At 37.8% G+C, this 23,529-nt stretch overlaps 1 protein-coding gene across 4 annotated transcripts in view; it reads left to right on the forward strand.

The window, feature by feature from the left end:
* Positions 1–23,529, forward strand: part of LOC120311433 (SPHK1 interactor, AKAP domain containing) — a 72,911-nt gene that overhangs the window by 37,875 nt on the left and 11,507 nt on the right. For 2 of the 4 annotated variants that reach the window (XM_039350911.1, XM_039350909.1), the window contains exons 2-7: positions 1,678–1,704; positions 10,130–10,189; positions 12,649–12,783; positions 14,165–14,414; positions 14,944–18,661; positions 20,856–21,029. In XM_039350911.1, the coding sequence (XP_039206845.1) occupies positions 10,181–10,189; positions 12,649–12,783; positions 14,165–14,414; positions 14,944–18,661; positions 20,856–21,029 (4,286 nt within the window). In that variant the 5' untranslated portion in view covers positions 1,678–1,704; positions 10,130–10,180. The remainder of the gene's footprint in view (positions 1–1,677; positions 1,705–10,129; positions 10,190–12,648; positions 12,784–14,164; positions 14,415–14,943; positions 18,662–20,855; positions 21,030–23,529) is intronic. The other 2 variants (XM_039350907.1, XM_039350908.1) reach the window with 1 other exon arrangement.

The raw sequence follows: 23,529 nt of genomic DNA on the forward strand, positions 1-23,529 counted from the left end.
TGAGGCACGACCACAAACCAGAAGCCAGACCACAGCTGCATCATTAGCCACTTTAAACCCCCCCAATCCATACATGAAGCAAACTGACACCCTCCATGAAGAGGAAGCACGACCACGAACGCGAAGCCAAGGAATGGCAGGGCAGCCCAAAATCTTGAATCCCTCTGCAACTCAGACTAACCTGAGCACAACCAAACAGAACACTCCCCCAGCCAATCAGAGCACAGCCAATCAGAGCACAGCCAACCCCCCAGCCAATCAGAGCACAGCCAAGCCCCTAACCAATCAAAACACACCTCCACCCAATCAGAACACAGCCAAGCTCCCACCAATCAGTTCATACCTCCACTGGCAGTTAAAAGGAAGAAACAGCCAAGACCACACACTGCAGCTCGAGGCACGAAGCTGAAAGCACCAGCCTGAAGATGACGAATGGGACTTCGTCGAAACGTCGCCAAGACACTTCCAATTTTACGTGGGAGAAAACCCGAACAACCAAAGACCTACATACAAATACCCGCGAAAACCTCAGAAAACAAATATATATATATATATATATATATATATATATATATATATATATATATATATATATAAGCATGCAAAGCAGATAACAAGACCTGCCAAGGCTAAGAGAAAGAAGCTTGAAGAAAGAAGAGACAGGGGGGCTAATACTGGTTGCACAAGACCAAGCTTTAAGAATAAAGGGAAGTAAAAGCAGAATTGAGAAGAGAACAACATATTGCAAATGTTGCCTGTGCAAAGAAGCTGAAGAAACAATGGACGATCCAATTAGCTACTGCAAGAAGATTGCGCAGTGACCAAAACTAATGTCATGACAAAGTAGTAATAATGGTACACTGGAATATCTTGAAGATCTACCATTTGCTTGCAAGTAAGAATTAGTGTAATCACAAAATAGTCAAAGTCAACTAATGCTCTTCAAATGAATCGAATATTGTCACCAGCATTCCAACTAGCAGGTTTATGTCTGACACCTGTGGAGAATTGATGAAGGCTTACGTAGTGCTTCACTAGATTGCTCAATAAATGATAGGCATTAATTTGCAATGAAATGATTATTATTGCTGTCTTACCGTTGGTATATTATAGCTGTGTTTCACAGTAGCTGAAGACCCACAGGAAAATGTTCTGACTTAGCAGGTATTTCAGTCTAACATTTCTGACATATTGACATTTTGCAGTTTTTAAAATGTAGGTGTTTAGAAAGGAATACTGTAAAAACAAAACCATGTCTAACAAAACAGTATTCAGAAAACAAATTATTTTAACCTTAGTCCAGTAGAAAAAGTAATTTATACAGCCATGTCAAGAATAATGTGTGAAATGTTCACATATCGTATTCATACAAGGCAATAATATTTCATATCTTATTTTGCACATCATTGTTCCTATAAATAAATTCAGGTCTACCGCTTGCAAAACAGTTTTCTCTAGCCTGATGCTGTACAGAATTCCCAGCAGGTATAAAATTATTCCTCACTGATTAAACATCTGCTGATGTATGTGGGTGGTCTCTCTTCGGTTCAGGTAAGAAAGAAAACAATTGCCTAAGAAACGTAGAGGAGCACCGACAGAACTGAGTTAATGGGACCATTTGTCAAAGGTACTTTTTCATAACTAGAAAAAAATTTTAGCTCTCCCCTTTCTTTACAGATTTATGATCCATACTGAACCCTCAAAGTAAGTATTCATATAAATAAACAATAGTAATAAATGTCAAATTTATGCTAAGTGTATATTAAAGTCAGGACTTAGGCTAATAAAAAGTATGTATTAATGTTCAGCTAAACCTCTCTTTCCCAGAATTATACAGTGGCATTTAGGATTTCATGAGGGTATATTTAAATTGCCATATTAATTGAATTGATGACTCCAGTTGAAGTGAACAAGTTGACAAGTGCTGATGATTCACAAGTCACATAAGATGGCCACAGAAGTCTCAAAGAAAATGGTGCTATTTTTACAGATTTTTAATATCATATATGTTAAAAATAGGCAGGAAGTGATAAAATAAGAATTATTGTCACAACAATGTCTACTTTAACTAACAAGGGCAGACAATTCTATAGGCAGATGCTGTAAGGATAGGTATTTCAGTGCTTTTTTACCTTTTTTATTTCTTTTCTTTAGTTTAATGGCACAATCCATACATATTTGTTCTCCCATACTAAATTGCAGGGATGAGAGTACTAGGGTTTGCACTATATGATTTCAGAATGCCAACAGAATACAATTTTTAAAATTCCCATGGACAGGAATAAAACTGTAGCAACAACTTCCAAAATAAACAATACTGCAAAGAGAAAAATTCTCCATTAGCCCTCAATTTATTGTCCTAGTTTACAAGATACAACAGTTTTGTGTTGATTTGATAAAATGGAAGGTAATGGTCTTCCATTTGGAGTCCAAAGCAGTATCCTTTAGATACATTTTTCTGATGCATTGCATGCATAATAGGCTTGATTTCATTCTGCAGGTTTCTGTTCCTGAACAGTCCTCATTATTTAGAAGTTTAAAAAAAATCAGATTTTAGTTGCCTAAAAAAAGGAGAGCAAACATCAAAAGACAAAATATATTTTAAAATATTGAAAGACACACTGTATTGACAAAGCACTGAAATTAAAGTCAGTATAATAGAGAACAAAAAAGAACTAGTTTAAGGCATCAGCCTAGAAACCAGAAGACTGAGTTCCAGTCTTGTCTTAGGCATGATCGTAGCTGGGTAAGGAAGGAGCAATGAGAAACCACTTCTGAAAAACCTTGCCAAGAAAACACTTGGGAATTGTCCAGGCAATCAGGATTCAAGACTGACTCAAAGGCAGCTGCCTCCCCACCCCCAAATAAATGGAGAACAAAAAAAAGGCACACTAGAACAAGTGGTTATTTCAGGAACGTATGGTGATATACCATATATTCTGGCATATAAGAAGACTTTTGAGAGCATCGAAACAGCCTCCGAACTTGGGGGTCATACGCTGAGTTGTCTTATACGCCAGAAATAAGGTAGTTTCTGGAATATAAGACGACTTTCTAGGCATGCGACTCGGTGTCAATAACATAGTTTCCAGCGTATAAGACAACTTTCTAGGCATGTGACTCGGCATCGATCGTCTTATATGTCAGAGATATCGGTAGTTTCCGGCATATAAGACGACTTTCTATGCATGCGACTCGGCGTCGATTGTCTTGCGACTCGGCATCGATCGTCTTGCGACCCAGCGTCGAACTAGGGGGTCGTCTTATACGCCGGGTCACCCTATACGCCGGAATATATGGTATTTGTGATCTTAAGGACAGAGGTAATATTTTATATATTGATCTTCAATATTTCAGTGCAAAAATACTTGTATAAAATTAGTATGACTTATTGGAGGAGAATCATGTTGATTTATGATAGTCAAAAATCAAGAGCCCAGTAGCATTTTTTCAACTTTGTTTTTTAAAAGCATAAGCTTTTGAGAGCTGCAACTCAGTTCATCAGATTAACAGAGAAGCTAGATTGATGCAGGATATAATTTGGGATGACAGTGGGAAAAGACGGGGGGGGGAGTGTTAAATAAATGCAGGTTACATGTGAGACAGATTTTGAATATCTTATTAAATAGCAATTGTACTGTATTAAAACATTGTATTTATTAAGGTTTTCTGAGTTTGGCTGAATCCTTTCGATGTATGTAAGTTCAACAGTTTCTTGTTTAAATGAGCTAGCTAGTTCTGCTACTGTGAGATCTGTAAAAGAGCATCCAAAGATGTTAAAATGTTCTGCTATTGTTTTATCCTTATTCTGAGTCTTAATGTTGAAATTATGGCCATTTATTCTTTTGCACAAAATCCAGCTTCTGTGTTCTATGCAGAATCCAGAGGAGCAGTGCTGGCAAATGATGACATTTGCCACATTGGAAGAAGAGCATATGAAAGTACTACTAATGTTACAAAATTATAGGGCCTGTAATGGCGATGTTGGGGTAAATGTGGGCAAAGAAGACATGCTGATTTGTTGCCGGGTTTAGTTTTCCTATCAGCATCACTGGTTGGATGCTTGTTTATATGCAATATGTGCCTGCCACCCAGTCCTGAGAAAGTATAGTGTCATTGTCTGGTATGTCAGGTAGCTTATTAGTTATGTGTTCGAGTGAACTAAGCCAGGGCTTTTCAACCTTTTCACCCATTGTACCACTTTTAGGATATGGCAATATCTGAGTACCACTAGTCACCTAGCAAGGTGTCAAAAACTTGATGACCAAAAAAAAAAAAAAGGAAAAAAGTGATAAAGTACAGGTAGTCCTCGACTTACAATAGTTCGCTTAGTGACTGTTCAAAGTTACAATGGCACTGAAAAAAGTGCCCCCCAAGCCACAGCCAAGCAAGACACCTATCTGCCCACCCGGCGGCACTCTTCCTCCTGTCCGAGATTTTCATTGTTGTGAGCATTTCTGTTGAGGATTGGCAGCTGAGGTGGGGTGGGGTGTTTGGTTTTTATTCCCCTCATTTGCTGGGTGGTTGCAGCAGGTTTTGGTTGCTTCACATGACCCTGGGACACTGTGACCATTATAAATATAAATCAGTTGCCAAGCATCTGAATGTAAATCACAAGACCCTGGAGATGCTGCAACAGTCCAGCTAATTGGCACTTCTTTGGGGCTCAGCAGGAGTTCCAGGATCAGTGTTGCTTTCCAGCTGATTGGTGCTTCTTCAGGGCTCAGCAGAAGCATCAGGATCAGCACCGAGCTCCAACTGGAGCCTGGCGCCGATCCTGGCACTTCCACTGAGTGTTGATCCATGGTTGTGACAGGAATTGACTGACCAGCTTTCATGCCTAAGGCAGGATAAGACTCCCTTTATGTAACTGATATCTTAGCCACTAGATCAAGTTGGCTCTTTGGCTTGAACTGTAAATCTGAGCTCTAAATGACAATTTAAAAAATAGTCTGAAAGGTGCTACCCAGTTAAAGTAACCTGGGATTCTTCAGTATTTTTTTATAGTGGATATATTTGTCAGTCATACTATCTTTTGATAACACTAATACCAAGAAATTTAACTTTCAGATGGCTTATTATCAAAAATCTAGTAGCTAACAACAACAATAGAAAAATCTTACATTATTTTTATGTGTTGAGGAAAATGGAGAATAGATAGTACATTAAGGGTCTCTTTAGGAAAAAAAATCCAGTTTCAAAGACAATGACAGCAATTGTTGACTCCTTTTTCAGATTTTTAAATAACTAGTGACAATATTGTGTATGTTTGCAAGACCCCACATAGGTATGCAAATATATACTAAGAAAATTGAAGGTGATGAAACTAAATACAGATAAGCTTATTAAAAAAATCCATAATTTTATTTAGCCATCTTGTGATATTTACTCACTGCTTCAGTGGCTGAAACAAACAAACAAAAAAACCTTTGGAATTGGGGCTCTAAATACATACACACAAACATACACACACTACATATTACAAAGAGAGAGAAACATTTAATTTTTTTTTTTTTGCAAATACCAAGTAAAGACCCTCTTCCATCCATCCAACTATGAATATCGGTTTGTCTGTGTGTGCGCTGGCATGTGTTTATTGTTACAGTGACTCATTACATTTAATTGTCACAGCTGGAAGTACCATAAAATTGTGCATAGTTAACAGCAGGAAAGTGTTTTAAATCACAGGAAATCCAAGGGTAAATCTTTAGAATTTTAAATAATTAAACCAGTCAATACAGTCATACATAAATGCTTACAATAGTGCTCTTAAAAAAAAGACATGATTTTGGCAGTAAGAAATATAATTCTATTACTTGTTTAAATTGACCAATAACTCTGAAATAAAATATCCGACAGAATAAAATTCTGTCAAATACTATGATAAGAAACATGCATACTCTTTGGGAATTATTATTGGGACTGTCCATTTTTAAATGTTATGTCATACAGTTATATTATGAACAGTCTAATATAGTGTTATATTTATTTGTATTTGTTCATAATTTAGAGTTTAAAGGCTGCACAATTCAATAGTGACTCATATAATATTATTAATTCACTATAGTCTAATAATTTATAATAGCAAACAGGTCAGATAACCACAGAGGTCATTCTGATAAAATTGTTCCAAATAAATGAGAAGTCATTACATTTTCACATACAGTCTTATATGTAATCATATAAATTTATTTTTTTTTTTTGCTTATTTATTTAGCAAATGTATACAGCTGTCAATGTCACAAAAAGTGATTCTGGGTAGTTTACAAGCAGAATAAAAGGCCTTCCTGGCCATATCTGACATCTGCTCTTCAAGCAAGAGCTACAATCCAGGAAGACCCCCAGATTGTATACCAGTCTTGAAAGGAGAAGTGCTATGCATCCCTGCTTAAAGATGCAGTAGCCCAGATCTGGCTGGCCAAATACCCACAGTTACTCAGCCTTGGTAGGATTGAGTTGGAGACAGTTCCTCCCCATCCAAACAGAACAGCTTTCGGATACTATGACAGAACCATGACAGTTTCACTTAGATGTTTTGTAATTGGAAGATATAATTATTATCATCAGCCTCTTGATGACACCGAACTCCAAACTAGGAGATGACCTCAGCAGCAGATTCAGGTAAAAGTTGAAAAGGAATGGACAAAGAATAGAATCCTGCAGCACCCCCCACATACTGGACCACTGCAATTCCTCATTGAATGTTCTTGCCAATAGTAGAGAATCTATATCAACAGGATTGAACTGTTGGGTTCTGCTGTTGTCAGAACTTGTTTGTTTTCTTTGTGATGTCAAAATCCACTGTCCTGGGCACTGATTATATTATCTAGCCTGCTAATAAAATACTGTATCTGTCAGAAAACAGCCAAATGATGTGTTCTTTATTAAGCTAGACTGGAGGGTCATCATCTTTAGGAGGTGGATTGGAATCTGAATTCATCTCCAGGGTAACATAAAAAGGCTTTTTTCTGAATTTACTGAGAAATGAAGAGGAGATATTTGAAAGTTCAGCTGGAAATCTGCCAGAAACTTGTTTGTTGAAGGGCTATCTGACAAACAGAAGTTTGGTATCAATCATCAGTGACTGATATAGCCAAGTTCTGTCAAAGGGCGGTAAGGCAGCAGACTGGTGCTATTGCTTTTCTTAGTAATTTCGACAAAGCATAAATGCAATTTATTTTATATGACAGGTGTCTGCTCAGCATTTTGATGCCCCTCAGAAGAATTGGAACTGGTCAATAGATTGAGAGAGCAGATAACTACTTTGCTGAGGATATCATTTTTTTGCATTAGGATGCCTCTTACAGTATTAAAAACAAGGCATAGAGTTTCATTTCAGAAATGAAAAGCTGAAGCTAAATTTGAGAAAAGTTGGCCTTTTGCCCTTAACTTTATGAATTCTAGAGCTCTATTTTGCTTCTTTCCAAAGTAATATAATATAGAACAATATTTTCATTCCCAGCCTTTAGCTGACTCTAGTGTTTGCAAAAGTTGTTCATCCAAATGCTAAAAGCACTCAAGGGAGCGAAGATTTTGAGCTCCTCATGACCCATCATAATACTGTGGGGAAAAATTTATTTGAAATTATGAAGGCATAACAATCCCCTCCATAATGCATCTTAATTTACTTCCAATCTGACCAAAAAAACTGAAATGTGAATATGATTTGATAAATAGGGCATGTAAACAGGGCTGGTGCAATGGAAAGCAATGTGGCATAGACCAATGCAAGTATACCAAACTTGCAGTTTGACTTCACAAATAGATTGACTACTAACAAGAAGTTGTGGTAGATTTGTGTGTTAGATTCAGATTATGCCAGTTGAGTAGAAAAGTTATGGTTGGAACAAAATCCTCCTAATTTTCTATTATGTGTCCCACTTCCTCCAAAAAATCACTTTCCTTCAGTAAAAAATGATTTTTTTTTAATCTGAAAGAAACATGCTTATAGTGGGGAAAACTGTATGAGAAAAAAAGCACAGGATGGATAGTGAAATACAGAAAAGATAGACTGATGTCTTATATGCAGTGGTTCTCAACTTTTTCTTCACCATTTACCCCCTTTAAATACCTTTTGTGGCCACAGACCATAGCCATGGACCACCAAGACTTAAGACTTAATTAATAAAATTTCTTCAAGCCTTCACAGACCCCCTGTGATAACATTGCGGCCCCCAAGCATAAATTTACATGGTTGAAATAACAATCACCATCCAAGCGACTTATTTTAAGATTTATTTATTTAAATATATGTCTAGAACAATGCAAAGACAACATTTTAAAATAAAATAATATATTATCTTTTCTTGAATTTTCCTTTCTGGGTTCAATTTGTCAATATATTATATCTGGTTGCCACAGCCACTGCATTTTTTTTTACATGGAATCAATGCATATTACTGTACATAGGCATAAATGAAAACCAGATAAATATAAAACCTTAAACTGAATTGTGCTATTGTGTTATGACACATTGCTGATACTGTATTTGTTCTACAGCCATTTCTCCCTAGTGACTCTCATACATGCTTAAAGCAAGCTTTTTTATGACTTTAATTTCGGTCCCAAATCAACAAAAAAAAAAACAAATTGTGATTTGTTTAAAAGAGATATAGTTGTCTGTTTTTTTTATGAATACCAGAGAACATTATCATAATGTTATAAAATGGCATTTGCTGAAATGGCTTTCAGATTCTTCACAGTCCTATACTGCTATAGCTAGCTTCATTACTTCTATTTGATCAGTCTGTATTTTATAAATAAATAAATCCTTTATTATCAAAGTATAACATGTATACAGTGAAATTGGCTAGCCTCCCTCTGTGCCTCCCCCTCACCTCACGGTGTCTACAACCCCCCAACTTATTTCACCCTGTGAACTAATTGCACATCACGCCGGCCTCACGAGTCTGTCATGCATAAAGTTACAAAGTTATATCCCATTCAGAAGCCTGACAGCCCATAGATAAAAGCTGTTCTTCAGCCTGTTGGTACGGCTGGCTATGTTTCTGTATCTCCTACCCGATGGTAGGAGAGTAAAAAAGTACCAACCAGGGTGTGAGTCATCCCTGAGAATTTTCCTCACTCTGCCAAGGCAACGGGCCCTGGCGATGTCATCCAGTGGAGTCAGGGAACAGCCCACGATGTCTTGTGCTGTGCTCACCATCCTCTGCAATACCTTCCTGTCTGCAGCTGTCAGGCCAGCATACCAAACCACAATACAATATGTGAGAACGCTTTCAATAGTAGACCGGTAGAAGAAGGTCATGAGTCGTCGTTCTACCCTGTTTTTCCGAAAAACCCTGAGAAAGTGGAGTCTCTGTTGGGCCTTTCTGGCCACCTGGGCTGTATTAGTTTTCCAGGTAAGATCTTCACAAAAGTAGACTCCCAGGAATTTGAAGGAGGAAACTCTCTCCACATAGTCCCCCCTGATGTAAAGTGGGGCAGGTTCCTCTCTTTTCCTCCAGAAGTCTAGCACCATCTCCTTTGTCTTGCCAATGTTCAGGTGCAGGTTGTTATCTAGGCACCATGAGGATAGTTTTATGATTAACACAAGATTTTTTTTTTTGTCATGTAGTAGTAGTAGCAATGGATTGAAAGTTTTTTTTATGATACAGTCCCATTGTTTCAACTGCATAATAGTTTGTGTTTTTGGAAAGGAAGATTTGTACTACGAAATTCTCAAGAAAGCATTCTCATACCCCCTCCCCCCAAAATATATAAATATACAGATACTTATCTTCCTTGTGTATGAATGGCTTCTTGGGTGCTAGGGGAAAGTTATCATTTATCTTTTACTGTTCAGAATCAAGCACCTTTGTGGGAAACATTGAATAATACTGTATGTAGTATAAAAAAATTCATCCTCGGTCACTGGAGAATCCTAGCTAGTCTGATTAGGAAGGACAAAACATAAATCAATTTCTTATGTTCCAGATTAATTTAACAAAGTCCTTCTTCTAAGTAACAGGCTGCTTACTTTTGGACATTTTTTTGTGGTAACAACTGTAATTCTGCAAAAGGACTTTAGGAAAAATGAGTTTATTTTTTGTCTCCAAATAGGTTTATAGATTTTTTTTTTCTATTCCCCCTCATTTTTTTTCATTTGTTTTTCATACTCTCGTTACAGATCTGCTTTGTGAATCTGGATGCAGGCAAGGCTGATTACAACAGTGAATTCATGAAACAGGCAAGTGTTCTTCTAGTACATGCAGTAGGATTCATGTAGGAATAGATCCAACAGTATTTCCATGCAGCCTTGTAGCTCATGGTGTGATTTCGGTCAGTCACTCTTCTGCATCCAATTTATGGATGGTGGAGAGAAGAGTTAAGAAACCTGCTTAAGTATGTTGCTTTGAGCTTCTTAGATGGAAAATTGAACATGAATCCAATTAATTGTGAAATTCAATGCTTAAACACTATGACTGTTTCTCACATCTGAATTGTAGAAATTTCAGCAGTTAGATATGTATCTAGTCTCCACACAGAAACACACATTTCTAGAAATATCCACAGAGGCATTTGCACAGCCGTAAGGCAACTGGCATTCAGTGATAAACTAATTAATAAAATTAAATAGTTTCAACCCCCTTGTCCAGATTAGACACTATTCTTGCAAATGTGGGTTATGCTATTACTACTATTATTCCATGGATTCCCTTCTGATATTATTTTATATTATTATATTTATAATTATGTTGGTTGCACAGTCAACCCAATATTTAGACTGGATTTGTCACCTTTATTCACCTACTGAGTTCTTCCCAAAGACCCGGGATAGGCAGATGTTGTTATTTAATAATAATAAAGACATTGTCACAGGGTGTAATCTGTTCCAATTGCCTTATGCAATTGCCTAATGGGGATTTTCTTCAGTGCTCAGGTGGTGCTCCAGATATTTTGGGATTGCACCCTAGGTGCCTATTACTATTGGTACTATCTTTCTTTTCTTTTACCGCAGATGTTCTGCTTTTATTTATAGACCTTTGTATTTTGTGATTTTTCTCCATTTCTTTCTCTTCTGTTCTGCTATTTACAGACATTGCAACATCTATTATCCAGATATTTTGTTGTCTTATTTATGATTGTTAAATCTCTTATAATAAATATTTTTCTGAAATGTCTCAATTCATTCTATTTATCTCTATTTTGAAAATCTTATTCCAGTAATCTCTATTTTGAAGATCTTATTCCACTGCTTTGCCAGTTTCTCATTGGACTATTTAAATAAGTCCTTTTTTAGATTAGCAGTTATCTCATTCCATTCCCAATAATTGCAGAATTAAATTAGTTTTGTAGGGATCTTTGAATTTAGAGTGTGGAAACTTCAACTAAAAAAAATCATTTCTTAGTCTGGGTAAAGCACATGCACAGAAAGGCTTACGGCAACATCATTCTCACATTTAGAAAAGAGATTTTATCCAAATTGTTCTTGTAGAAATAATGCATACTGGATAACTGCTCAGAAATTCCTTGGGAAACAAGTAAAATGATTCTATGAATACCTTCTGTGCTGAACAGTTTTTCCTAATAAATTTATGGCAATTAATTTTAAGCTGCCTAACCTTTTTGTCTGCATACTTTTAAAAACCTGAAAAATATTTTTCCCTTCTAATTTTTTAATCTAAGCTGATTAAATATTCTAGTTGTTTTGTCACTTGTTCTTCCCTAATCTAATCATTTTAATTACTAAACACCCTAGGTTCCCTTCTAGACACTTGTGTGGAAAACATTTTCATTATCTTGGTAAAGTATTTGACTGAAATGATTTTTTTAGATTTTTTTTGTCTACACTTAATATTTAGTATGTTGGATTTAAGCACATTTCAAAAGTCATGGGAGAAGTTAGATCTTGATCTCCAGTGGAAATGTAGAGCAGCAAAGGTTTCTGGTTCCAAACTGTATAAAAAGGAAATGAAAAAAATTTCTATGATCACATTCCAATTCAACAGCTGATTATTATTATTATTTTAAAAAGCTTGGACTAATCTGTGATAATTGTGTGGAAAGGTTCTCAGTATCATTCAGGCCTGAAATGATACTGAGAACCAGAAAACAAATATTTCAAAATTCTATCTACAAGTCTGAAGTTGGCTGAGTTCAAAATAATCAGTTTTTCTTATGCTTAAAATAGACTGAAGGAAGCAAATTAAGCTCCCCTCCTTGGACCAACACCAGTCCGCAGCATGCCAAAAACTGGTTTGCACAAATAATGAAGCCCCATCTGTGGGATCAGGCGGCATACGGAAAGACCTCTCTCCATGGAATCAGTCCCTGGAGCCCAAAAGGTTGTGGGGGGCACTGGTCTAGTTAACATAGTTCTATGTTCTATTCATGGAAACACAGAGGGGAATTTCTAAAAGTTGTTCCTCATTCTAATTCAACAATTCTCAATCTTTTTCTAACAGTAGAAATCAGTCATATAGTTCTTATTATGCATGTGAATAAAAAACGTTAAAATGGATGTCTGAAATTGTATGATCTCATAACATCTCCATTTTAAAATTCACCTCCGTTTACTATTAATGAGGTTCATTCTGAGATCATTTTTGAGGATGTCAGCAATCAGAATTATTTTGTATTTGATAGCAAGCATATGTTACCAAATACAATACAATCTGCCTCAAGATCCTGATTCTTGTATTTCAGAAACTGGTCAATATCTCTCCAAATCTTCCAAAGTTTATTGCCTCAATGAATGTACAGCCACCAAAAGACAATGAAATTATTTTCCTGAGTGGATTAACTTCAGAAAATCTTCAGGCTGATTTTGAAGTGTCCCAGGTATGAACTTCAAATTAACCTTTAGAAATGCCTTCATGCCCTGATCGATATTTCAGAAATAATTGCAGAAACTTACAGAGGTGTACACTAGCCAACTAGTAGCCAGAGATGTTCATATATATGTATGTATACAAATGAATAAAATGAGGATGCAATAGTCCTATACCCATGTACATGGGAGTATGTCTCATTTATCCAAGGGAACATAGTATGGAACAAATATATATAGAATTATACATGGTACCAAATGTGTGGGGTGGATAGTTAGCATATATGTGTGATCAATAGCTGATCAGTTTAATCAAACCACTGTCTTAGGATTTAAATTATATGCAATTCTCTTGAATGCAATACAGAAAATCAATTTGTATATGACTCCACTACAATAATGTGATCCTAATACTGTAAAATACATCTGGAGGCACTGGATTACATGAAGCATATTTTTAAAATTATGGTTAAACACAATGGGAGTTGCCCTGAATGAACATTACTCTAAACCTGATTGTTGCTACTATATATATGAATCTATATATTTCAAGAATTCTTATCTAGGCAATTTTTAATAAAACAGATTTTTATCATATTAAAAATGTTAATTATATAAACAGAAGGAGATTACATTCATGGGATGAGTTTTTTTCACATAAAAGATCTTTTCATGAGCAGAAAGGATTCCATTGTGAGTGCAAGTCTCTTTTCATGAACTAAAACATTAGATTCAATCTAATTATAACTATTTATAAGAACAAATACCTGGTACCTCCACTCATTTACAGAAAATAGCCAATTTGTAGTCATGGTTAGCAATGTCACCAGACCATTCACTTCTTTAAGTGTTCAAACTAATCCACTGTAAATATTTTCAAAATATTTATAATCACAGGCACTCATCCATTGGCATCTATATATATACTATCAAAAGAGAGGTTTATCTGGATGAGAACTAAATGGCTCTGTTATTATTCTGGGACTGTATTAGGGCTAACTATATTTAGAATCAGAGTCCTATTCCGGGCAGATGTATTTGAGCTGTCCCCTTTCAAATTACATATCTTTTGACCCTGAAACAGGAAATGAATCTGAGAGTACAATAAAGAACTGAATCTGATATCAAGTTTAACAAAGTCATGCAAGCATATATAACCTGAACATACTGGCTCTTTATCTGATGCATATGTTCAGTAGAGCATACTCCTGAGTTTAGGATTGTAGCCCTTCAAGCAGAATATACATCATGTCTTGTAAATGTTATGAATGTGATATTTTTACATAAGAAATACCTTGGGAATGTGAAAAAATGTATAAAATATTCCTTATTTTTATCTCATATTTGCATAATTTCCGTGTGTTGTTTCCTTCTTCCCCCTCCATCCCCTAGTGTTCTTGGCTGGCAGACGTATGTCTTCTTCAGTGTGCAAGAGGAAACAGAAGGAAGAACACAAGCTGCATCATCTTTGAAATAAACAAGTTTCTGATCGGCCTGGAGCTCATGCAGAAAAAGCAGCTGCATGTAGAGGCTGGCAGCTTGAAGCCAGAAGATGATACTAACTGCTCTGTGTCTTCAATAGAAGAAGATTTTCTCACAGCATCAGAACACTTTGAAGATGAGGATGATGAATATAAACAGGGTAAAATCTGGGGGCCTGAATGCGGATTCATAACTGTCTGTCTTACTTAGGAACAGATGATTGATTAATCATGTGCAATCCAGTTGATATGCACTTTTAGCATAGATAGACCTTCTCCAGGATTATCTATCCCCCCAAGTCTTTCAGACCCTTCAACAATGCAGCTATGAGTGCTATAGATGAGTGTCCTCCTTGCTCCTGATCACTCTCTTCTTCCTATCACCTTTCTCAAAATTAGAGAAAAGAAAGACAAAATTAGAATCTTCACATAAAGGGCCCAGTATATGACAATTTGAATCTGGAAATTTGTGCTTTGAGTGAGAATTCTGGAATGATTTGTTCTATGATTTTATGAAATAGGGAAAGAGATTTTTAATAACCTGCATGTCACTAAATATCATTCAAAATATCCATGAGAGAGATATTTGATCATTCTGAGTGTGATTTTCTTTCCTTTTCATCATACTTGGAAATGCCCACTAGTCAAGGGACTGTTTTTGCAAATCAATGTATTGTTTTTCTTTTCCAGGTGATGAAAATCTGCATCTTGCAGCTGAATTCAAAAAGTATAGAGAAGAAGATTGTGAAGACTTGCATTGCAAAAAGGCCCAAGTGCCCTTTTTTCTGAAAGGTAGTTGCCTTAGCCATAATAGCACGGCTTCTACTAGAACTTCAGAGTCATCTGAAGAAGAATATAATAGTGAAGCTGAAGACAGTGTTTTACAAACTGTAGATGAAGCCATTAAGCAGCTTAATTGGAAAGTTGGAAAGTATAATACAACTGGAAAATATAAGCCACTGTCCAGTGCTGATCAGAAAGACTTTTGCAAAAGTGATAATATAGCAGAAAATGTATGTTTGACCCTAACAACTAAGGAGGATGTGATTTTATCGGATGATCTAGCTGCAGGACAAAAAAGTCATTTGGACATATTAAATTGTAGAGTTGAAAAAACACCTCATCCTCTCATTCAAAATGATCAAGCTCCTACAGGTCAGTTTGCTACAAATTTGGCAGAGTCTGTCCTGCAAGATGCATTCATTAGATTGTCTCAGTCAACCTTTACCAAAGAAACTGCCCTCAACATCTCTGTCAGCAACCCCTTAACTTCAACAGCATGTGCAACACAGAATGAAATGGCTTGCCGGTCATGGAATGTACTTCCAAAAATTGTTATTGTTCAGAGTCCAGATGGTTCTGATAAATCTGAGTGGCCTGGGTCTAACTTTCCAAGCTTATATCCTTGGTCTGAAGTTGAACATTCTTCTGGTCCAGATTTTTTCCAAAACAATGGTCTCAGCAAAAGTACTCAGAGTCCTTTGGAAGTAGCTTTGGCCTGTGCAGCTACTGTCATTGGTACCATTTCAAGTCCACATGCTGCAGAAAAGCTCAGCGAACAGGAATCCATGAGCTCTGCAATGACTGTGGGTAATCATGAAGTCAAGGAAAAAACTGCCCAAAGTATCAACAGTAATTGTAACTCTATGGAGTACTCATTTCCACCTGCCCTTTCACACATGGCTCAGACAGCAAATGTAGTTTCTGTTCATGGACTTGGTGGAAAAAAAGATATCTATCCTGTAACTTCAAGTGGACTCTTATCTGCAGCTGAGACATCAGCAGCTGTTACGCTCCATTGTAGCATAGCCATTGGAAGCACTATGGAGAATCTGAACAATAGCATTGCACAAGTCTTGTTCAAAGAGGCATCTCTAGTATTAACCAGACCTCATGCATACAGAACTATAGGAGAATTTATGGAGTCTCTAAATGGAAAAATTGTTCAGGCTGCAACAAAGCCCTCAACTGCCTTTCTGGATGAAGTCATTGTTGATGAACTTGCTCAGAATTTGTCCAATATTATTCTGAGGCATTCTGTAGAGGAAGTTAGAAAGAAACAACGTTCAGAAAAGAACATAGGTGCATGTTTAGAAAGCACACAAGATGTTTTTACTGCAACTGCAAATCGGCTTCTATTTAATGTATTTTACTTCACTTGCAAGAAAATGAATGACATTACACAGCTTAATGAATGTTCAAATACTTTCATTCCAGATAAGTTTAACAAACAGGTAATGGACTGCCAACCAAAAGAGACAAAAAATGATGTATTGCATCAGTCTTCAAGCTGCTACAATAATAAGCTCACCAGTAATTTCCATGACAAGGATGGTCTATTCATGACAAATTTGATGAACAATGTCAAAGAGGAAATTGTGCCAAATGCCCTGGAATCTCTATCTACAGTCAATGCTCAGAGTTCACCCTCCAGAAAAACATCTTCCAAGAAAAGGTATTTGAAAAAAATTACAAAAGAATGCAGACCCATAAATCCAAATAGCAATCACATGAAGGCAGAACTCTATCCATTTAGTGGCAGAGAAAAACTGACATTGGGCAGTGAAGGCAAACATGGCCTTCAAGAATTTCTAACTTCCAGTGTCTCCATAAAAACAGAAAATCATGAAGAGCCCACATGTGGTACAGTGTGGCACAATGAAAGACAGCTTAGTGTACCTTTTTTGGATAATCAAGGTATTTTGTCTACCCGACCTCTGGTATATTTAATGCATCCAGCAGATAAATACTGCATAACAGATTTTGCAGAAGAATTGGCAGAAACAGTGGTTTCCATGGCAACAGAAATTGCTGCCATTTGCCTTGATAATTCAAATGGCAAGCAGCCTTGGTTCTGTGCATGGAAAAGAGGAAGTGATTATTTGATGTCCCAGGCTTTGCCATGTCGACCTATGAAAAGGAAAAAGGAAACCCAATCCAGCGGCTCAACTGTGAGAAAACATAGGCCACCTAGACTTAGCGAGATCAAAAGAAAAACTGATGAACACCCTGAATTAAAAGAATGGCTTATGAATAGAGTTGTGGATGACTCAATTAACCTTGATGACACCCTTGATTTGAGCAATAACTTTGCAAATGAAGCAGCTGCTAAAATTATGAATTTAGCTGAGTTTTCTGTGGCTGATAATGTATGGCAGAATTCAAACCATCCTCAAAATAGGCTCCATTGTGACCGATGGAATAGAGTCAATGCATCCAGCTGTGAAAGCATTCCTGAGGAGGACTTGGATTCTAAAGAGTCTATAAATACTTTGGCTCTCATAAATTCTTTAGGACAGCCAATAAGCAGGACTAGTTCAGTCTCCAAGCAGTCTAGTTGTGAAAGCATTACAGATGAGTTTTCAAGGTTTATGGTCAACCAGATGGAAACTGAAGGCCGAGAGTTTGATTTATTACTTGACTACTATGCTGGGAAAAATGCAAATAATATTATAACGTCTGCACTGCAACAAGTAACCAAAAAGAATGGCCACCTCAATGTAAAGCCAAGTTGCCCATCCAAACAGTCAAGCACCGAAAGTATAACTGAAGAGTTTTATAGGTATATGTTAAAGGAAATTGAAAAAGAACATAAAGAAAAAGTATATTCTGCTACAAATGCAAAGGAATGGAGCAGCAGCTTATTACTTCCTTCTCAACGATCATCTTTTTGTTTCAGACAATCTTCAGTCCCTGACAACAGATCCTCAACATCTAGGCTAACAGTAAATATGCCCATTAAGGCAAATTCATTAGATGGCTTTTCTCATAGTGGCCACCGAGATTCCTTAAATGTCTATCCAGTCAACACAGCATCTTCTTCAGGACTCTGTAAATCAGATTCTTACCTGTACCAAAGATGTAGGACTGATCAGGTAACTGGCATGCTCATTCATGAGACCTGGGCAAATTCCATTAAAGCTCTGATGTGCAAGAACAGAATAATTCAAGATAGCGCGGAGGTTGCACAACCTGACCAGCATCCTTATGACTCTCCACCACATGTTCAACAATATGCACACAGACTTGCTGCAAATATTGTTGAAAGTGGGAAAACTTTAATAGCCATCCACCAAGATTCCACAAAGGAAGATCATGTCACAGAAAGCAGTTATATTCCATCAGGGATGCAAAATGATTCTAAACCATTTGGAGACAGAAGGTATTTAGATGAGAAAGAACAGCAGGCCTCATTCGCTGGATTGTTTTCTATAAAACACAGGAGCTCTTCTTGCCTCAGGGAAGTGCCTTTAATCCAGATTGAAACAGATCAAAGACAAGACCTTGATAATGCCTCAGAGCCTTTAAATGGAGTTAATGTTACCTCTGGGGAAAAAAGAGATCTACTCAAAATAAAACCCATAGATGCTGATTCAGGACAACAGCTAATTTCCTCAAAAGGCCATGGGTAAGTTTCATTCCCCAAAAGAACGTAAGACTTTATGGCAGACAAACTAGTAGTGCACCAGTAGGAAAGCAAGAGGCAAAGAAGTAAAGAAGCAGTCTTGTGATTTTTTCAACCTTGACTAAGCCCAGAGTGGGTTTGGGCCATGCTCCAAGATTGCTAGAATAATGAGTGGATGGGTTCAAATAAATAAGCAATTGAAAATGTAGTATATTTACATAATTCAATATATAATTCAATATATTAATAGATTTGAAATAACTACTCATGATTTGCTCTTTCATGCATTCACAACTCTGACATACACAAACACACACACACATACACACACATCAACATCATCATCATACATTCTTTCTTAGCCATAATAAAGTGATTCAAAAAAAGAGAAAAGCAACTCGCTATCAATTGTACGATTACCACAACAGCAAGCAAGAATATTGTATGCAGGTATGTTGGGGAATTGTAGGCAGCCTAGTTCATCCACCAAACCAGCAATTATGAGTTTGGAAAGATAAAACAGGATTTAAAAAACTACAAAAATTAACCCTAGAAGTATGAAGAACAAGGAAAGGAATGTATGAAGGGACAGAAGAAAAGGCATAATTAACAACTTGGTTAGCTTAGAAATCAGGCAAGAAGAAGGAAGGTAATACAAAAGAAAGGATGAAAATAGAGGAGAAAATCCAAGAAACAGGATGAAGAATTTAAAAAAATGAAATACTTTGGTTTCTTGGTGACTGCCTGATTATTAGCTAGTTTGCCAACTGTTGAGCATGGATACCAAAGCACGTGCTGCTGCATACTCAAATCTTGTTACAGATAGTCCTCGACTTACCATGATTCAGTGATTTTTTTTGAACTTACAATGAGACTGAAAAAAGTGAGTTATGATTAGTTTTCACTTACAACCATTGCAGCAGCATCATGGTCATGTGATCAAAATTTGGGCACCTGGTAATTGGCATGTATTTCTGACAGTTGCAGTGTTCTGGTGTCATATGAGGTAGAATTGAAGGCTCAAATTGTTTCAATCATGAAGAAATTTATTATCCCACAGAAAACCTGGACACTTTACCAGTCTTGCCCAATTATTGTCATTGGTCAGTTTCCCCAATTGATCCTGAAAACATTTATATTTATTTACAGAAGAACGATAGAATATGAGAATTGCCATGCCTGCACATGAGATTATTCCTTTAAAGAAATAATAATAATAATAATAATAATAATAATAATAATAATAATAATAATAATAATAATAATAATAGTAAAGTTGGAAGGGACCTTGGAGGTCATCTAGTCCAACCCCCGGCTCAGGCAGGAAACCTTACACCATTTTGGACAGATGGCTGTCCAGTCTCTTCTTAAAAACTTCCAGTGTTGGAGCATTCACTGCTTCTGGAGGCAGGTTGTTCTAACTGTCAGGAAGTTTCTCTTAGTTCTAGGTTGCTTCTCTCCTTGATTAGTTTCCATCCATTGCTTCTTGTTTTTAAATTAAGTAAAATATTTATATATAACTTTCCTTTATATTTTTATAAACAACAGTAAAACCAAGGACAGCAAACAAAATAAACAGGAGTTAATATAAATTCATATAAAATACAGATTTAACCTAAAAGAGATGAACAGCTTTATTAATGCCTTAACAAATGAGGTCTTGCATGGTACTTAAAATTAACCCAAATAAACAGCCAGGAAAGCAGCTGTAAAGAGAATTTTCAGAAGCTATCACATTGCCACCGAATAGTTCCATTGTCTGATCACCACTCACCTAATATCAGATAGTGGATAAGGAGATGAATTGATCTAACAAGAAAGATCACATTGCTTAAAACTCTTAATTACATTCTTTTCCTAATCTGTTCTTTCTCCCATTTTTCCATTCTTGAAGCAAACTGTACTTTAATTTTGCTCAACAACAATGGAAAAGGTGATTGATTTCTCAAGGAGCAGAAGGGAATGGAAATATAGGGGGTATAGTGGTACCAACTGCAGTCTACAATCCTTACAAGAGAGAATACCATTTTAGTTCTTCTAGTAAAATATATGGTAACAGATGCATCTTCAAAAAAGGCAGTATAATTAGGGTCTAATGATTCCATGATTATTGCAAGAGTGTTGAGAGTTTGAATTATTTCAGTTGTAAGAATTACAGGATAGTTTCATCAAGAATGTTTTTTCTTTTACCAATCAGTTTGACAGTAAGTAGTTGCCCTGAATCTGAAGCCTCTGTGAACAATACAGCAGTGGAAGAGTTTCCAATCCCTCTTAGCAGCAGTGAAGAAAGCACATGTAGCAGCTGGTGCCAGCTGGCAAACAATCCTGATGATACAAGCAGCTATTTGCAACTCAGTGAGAGATCTATGAGGTAACCTTATGCTCTTCAAGCTATAAACTGCATAAATGTTTGGCTTATGGTTTTCTTAAAATGAATTCTGGAAAAAGAGGTTTAATTTTCATACTGAGTTCCAGGAGACCTCATTACAGCTTTGGAAATCATGCAAAGAAATTGTAATCTCATCCAAAGCAATTGTTTTCCATTCCCATAAGAAAAATACTAAGGGACAAGCTAATTAGTCAATCAAGCTCATTTTTTTTTCATTCCATATTTCTGACACATATGTTGCATTAATACTTGAGTGACTTGTACATTGCTCTGCTGCACCAAGTTCTCATTTGCCATTAGGGTAGATATCGGAGTAGAAAAATCTGGAGGAAAATATCTATTGTAAGGTGCCTTTTTCTGTGAAGCACTTCAGTCTTATTACATGACTGTACGTACGTAATCAACAGCAAAGTTTCAGAATATGTGTAGATCTACATAGCTGTATTAGGCTTGAATGCCCAGTCTATAGAAATAATTTGAATGGTCTATTCTTTTTACAGATATTTTATTCTACTGCTCACTCACATTTTCTAAGTGTTTATATCTAAGCCTATGTTGACACAGATATCATAACAAAGTAAAGAAATTCACAACTGTTTTAACACTTTTCTCTTCATAAAAATAATTTAGCATTGCACTATGAGATCGTTTGTCCAACAAAATTGAGAATTTGTATGAAGGGACAATTATTGTTTTCAGTTTTCACATTATGTGGCTCAGTACTGCCAAAACAATCAAATATTTGTAGCTGCAGATTGATATATCTGGCTGCCAAGTAGTGGTTCTTATTTTATAAGAGGTTTCTGAGTTTTTGGAAAGATACTCAAAAGAATTATAATGTGAGCAGACTTAAAGTAGATTTGGTATAAACTTGCTAAATACTTGGTCATTGCAACACCAAATAATTGGAAGATATATAAACCAATCATCATTAATTCAATATCATCAGGTGTTCATATCTCCTGTTAGCACCTTCAAAACAATATATTTTAACTGGTGCATCACACACAATTTGCTACTAATATCAGTTGACTCATATGCAAGCATTAATCACCTTTTATAAAGGATGATTTGCTATCCTGGGCTGAAAAGTTCATCTTCATTTCAAATCACATACTACAGCAGCGGTTCTCAACCTGTGGGTCGTGACCCCTTTGGGGGTCGAACGTCCCTTTCACAGGGGTCACCTAAGACCATTGGAAAAGACATATTTCCGATGGATATTTCCGATAGGAACTGAGACACCGCTCCGCATCCATCTCCGCATGGCCTCCTCCACCATTTGCAGAGAGAGAGAGAAAGAGGCACTTTCGCTTCCCGTCTCTCTCTCTCTCAGGCAGACTTACCTCCTGCAGGACTCCTGATTGGCCTGCGCCTGGATGCCCCACCCCCTGGGAGAAGCGCAGCCAGGGCCTCGTGGCCTTGGAGCCGCCTGGGGAAGCCCTGGGATCCCTGTTGGGAGCGGCCCACTGGAGGCTCCGCTGAGCGGGCCAGCCCTCCCGCAAGCTGCAGCCCAAGGGAGACCAGCCCCTGCATTCCTGAACCCAGCCCGACCATTAGCCCCGCTGGCCGGGAAGGCATGCCGGAGTCCAGGCTGCTGGGAAGGAAGAAGGAGATGCAGGAATGGTAGGAGAGGAGAGCCTCTTCCTGGGGCCCGGCACTGGCGGCGGCTTCCTTGCCCTCCTCTTCCTCCTCCCCTTCTTCCTCCTGCTGCCCCCCAGGCGGCTTGGGCAGGCGCTGGGACAAGAAGGGTGCCTGGGGGGGAGCAGCCAGGCTGGCAGGGGCCACATGGCACCAGCCCCCACCGTGGCTCCATCGATGGGTGGAGGGCGAAGCTGGGCAACACAGACTCCGAGTTTGGGTGGCTGCTTCCTCGCCCTCCTCCTCTCCTTCTTCTTCCTGCTGCCCCCCAGGAGGCTCAGGCGGATACTGTTCCCACCGCGGCTCCATCAATGGGCGGAGGGCGAGGCCGGGCAGTGCAGAGTCCCAGCAGGGGCAGTGGCCAGGCTGGGGGCAGCGGGGACCCCCGACAATGCAGCCGTGCCACCGCTGCTGCCACTACTGAAGCCGCTGCCTCCCGTCCTGCTTCCCTCTCCTGCCCGTTTGGCTGAGGACACGGTGGAGGCTGGGCTGGGGGCGGCTTGGACCCTCGATGATGCTGCCGTAAGAGAGAGAGAGGAAGAGAGAGAGGAAAAAGAGAAACAGAGGAAAAGAGAGAGGAAAGAGAGAGAAAGAGAAAGAGAGGAAAAAGAGAGAAAGAGAAAGAGGAAAAAGAGAGAAAGAGAGAACAGAGAGGAAAGAGAAAGAGGAAAGAGAAAGAGAGGAAAGAGAGACAGAAAGAGAGAAGGAGGGAGAGGAATGGTGCTTCTCCAACGAGGCTGGGCGAAGCTGGCAGAGCGGCCTTCCTGCCCCCCCTCCCCGGCCAGCTGGATGGGGGGTTGGGGGTCACCACGACATAAGGAACTGTATTAAAGGGTTGTAG

The sequence above is a fragment of the Crotalus tigris genome, unplaced genomic scaffold (genome assembly GCF_016545835.1).
Source record: "Crotalus tigris isolate CLP2741 ecotype Arizona unplaced genomic scaffold, ASM1654583v1 scf7180000018364.571795, whole genome shotgun sequence".
NCBI lineage: Eukaryota > Metazoa > Chordata > Lepidosauria > Squamata > Viperidae > Crotalus > Crotalus tigris.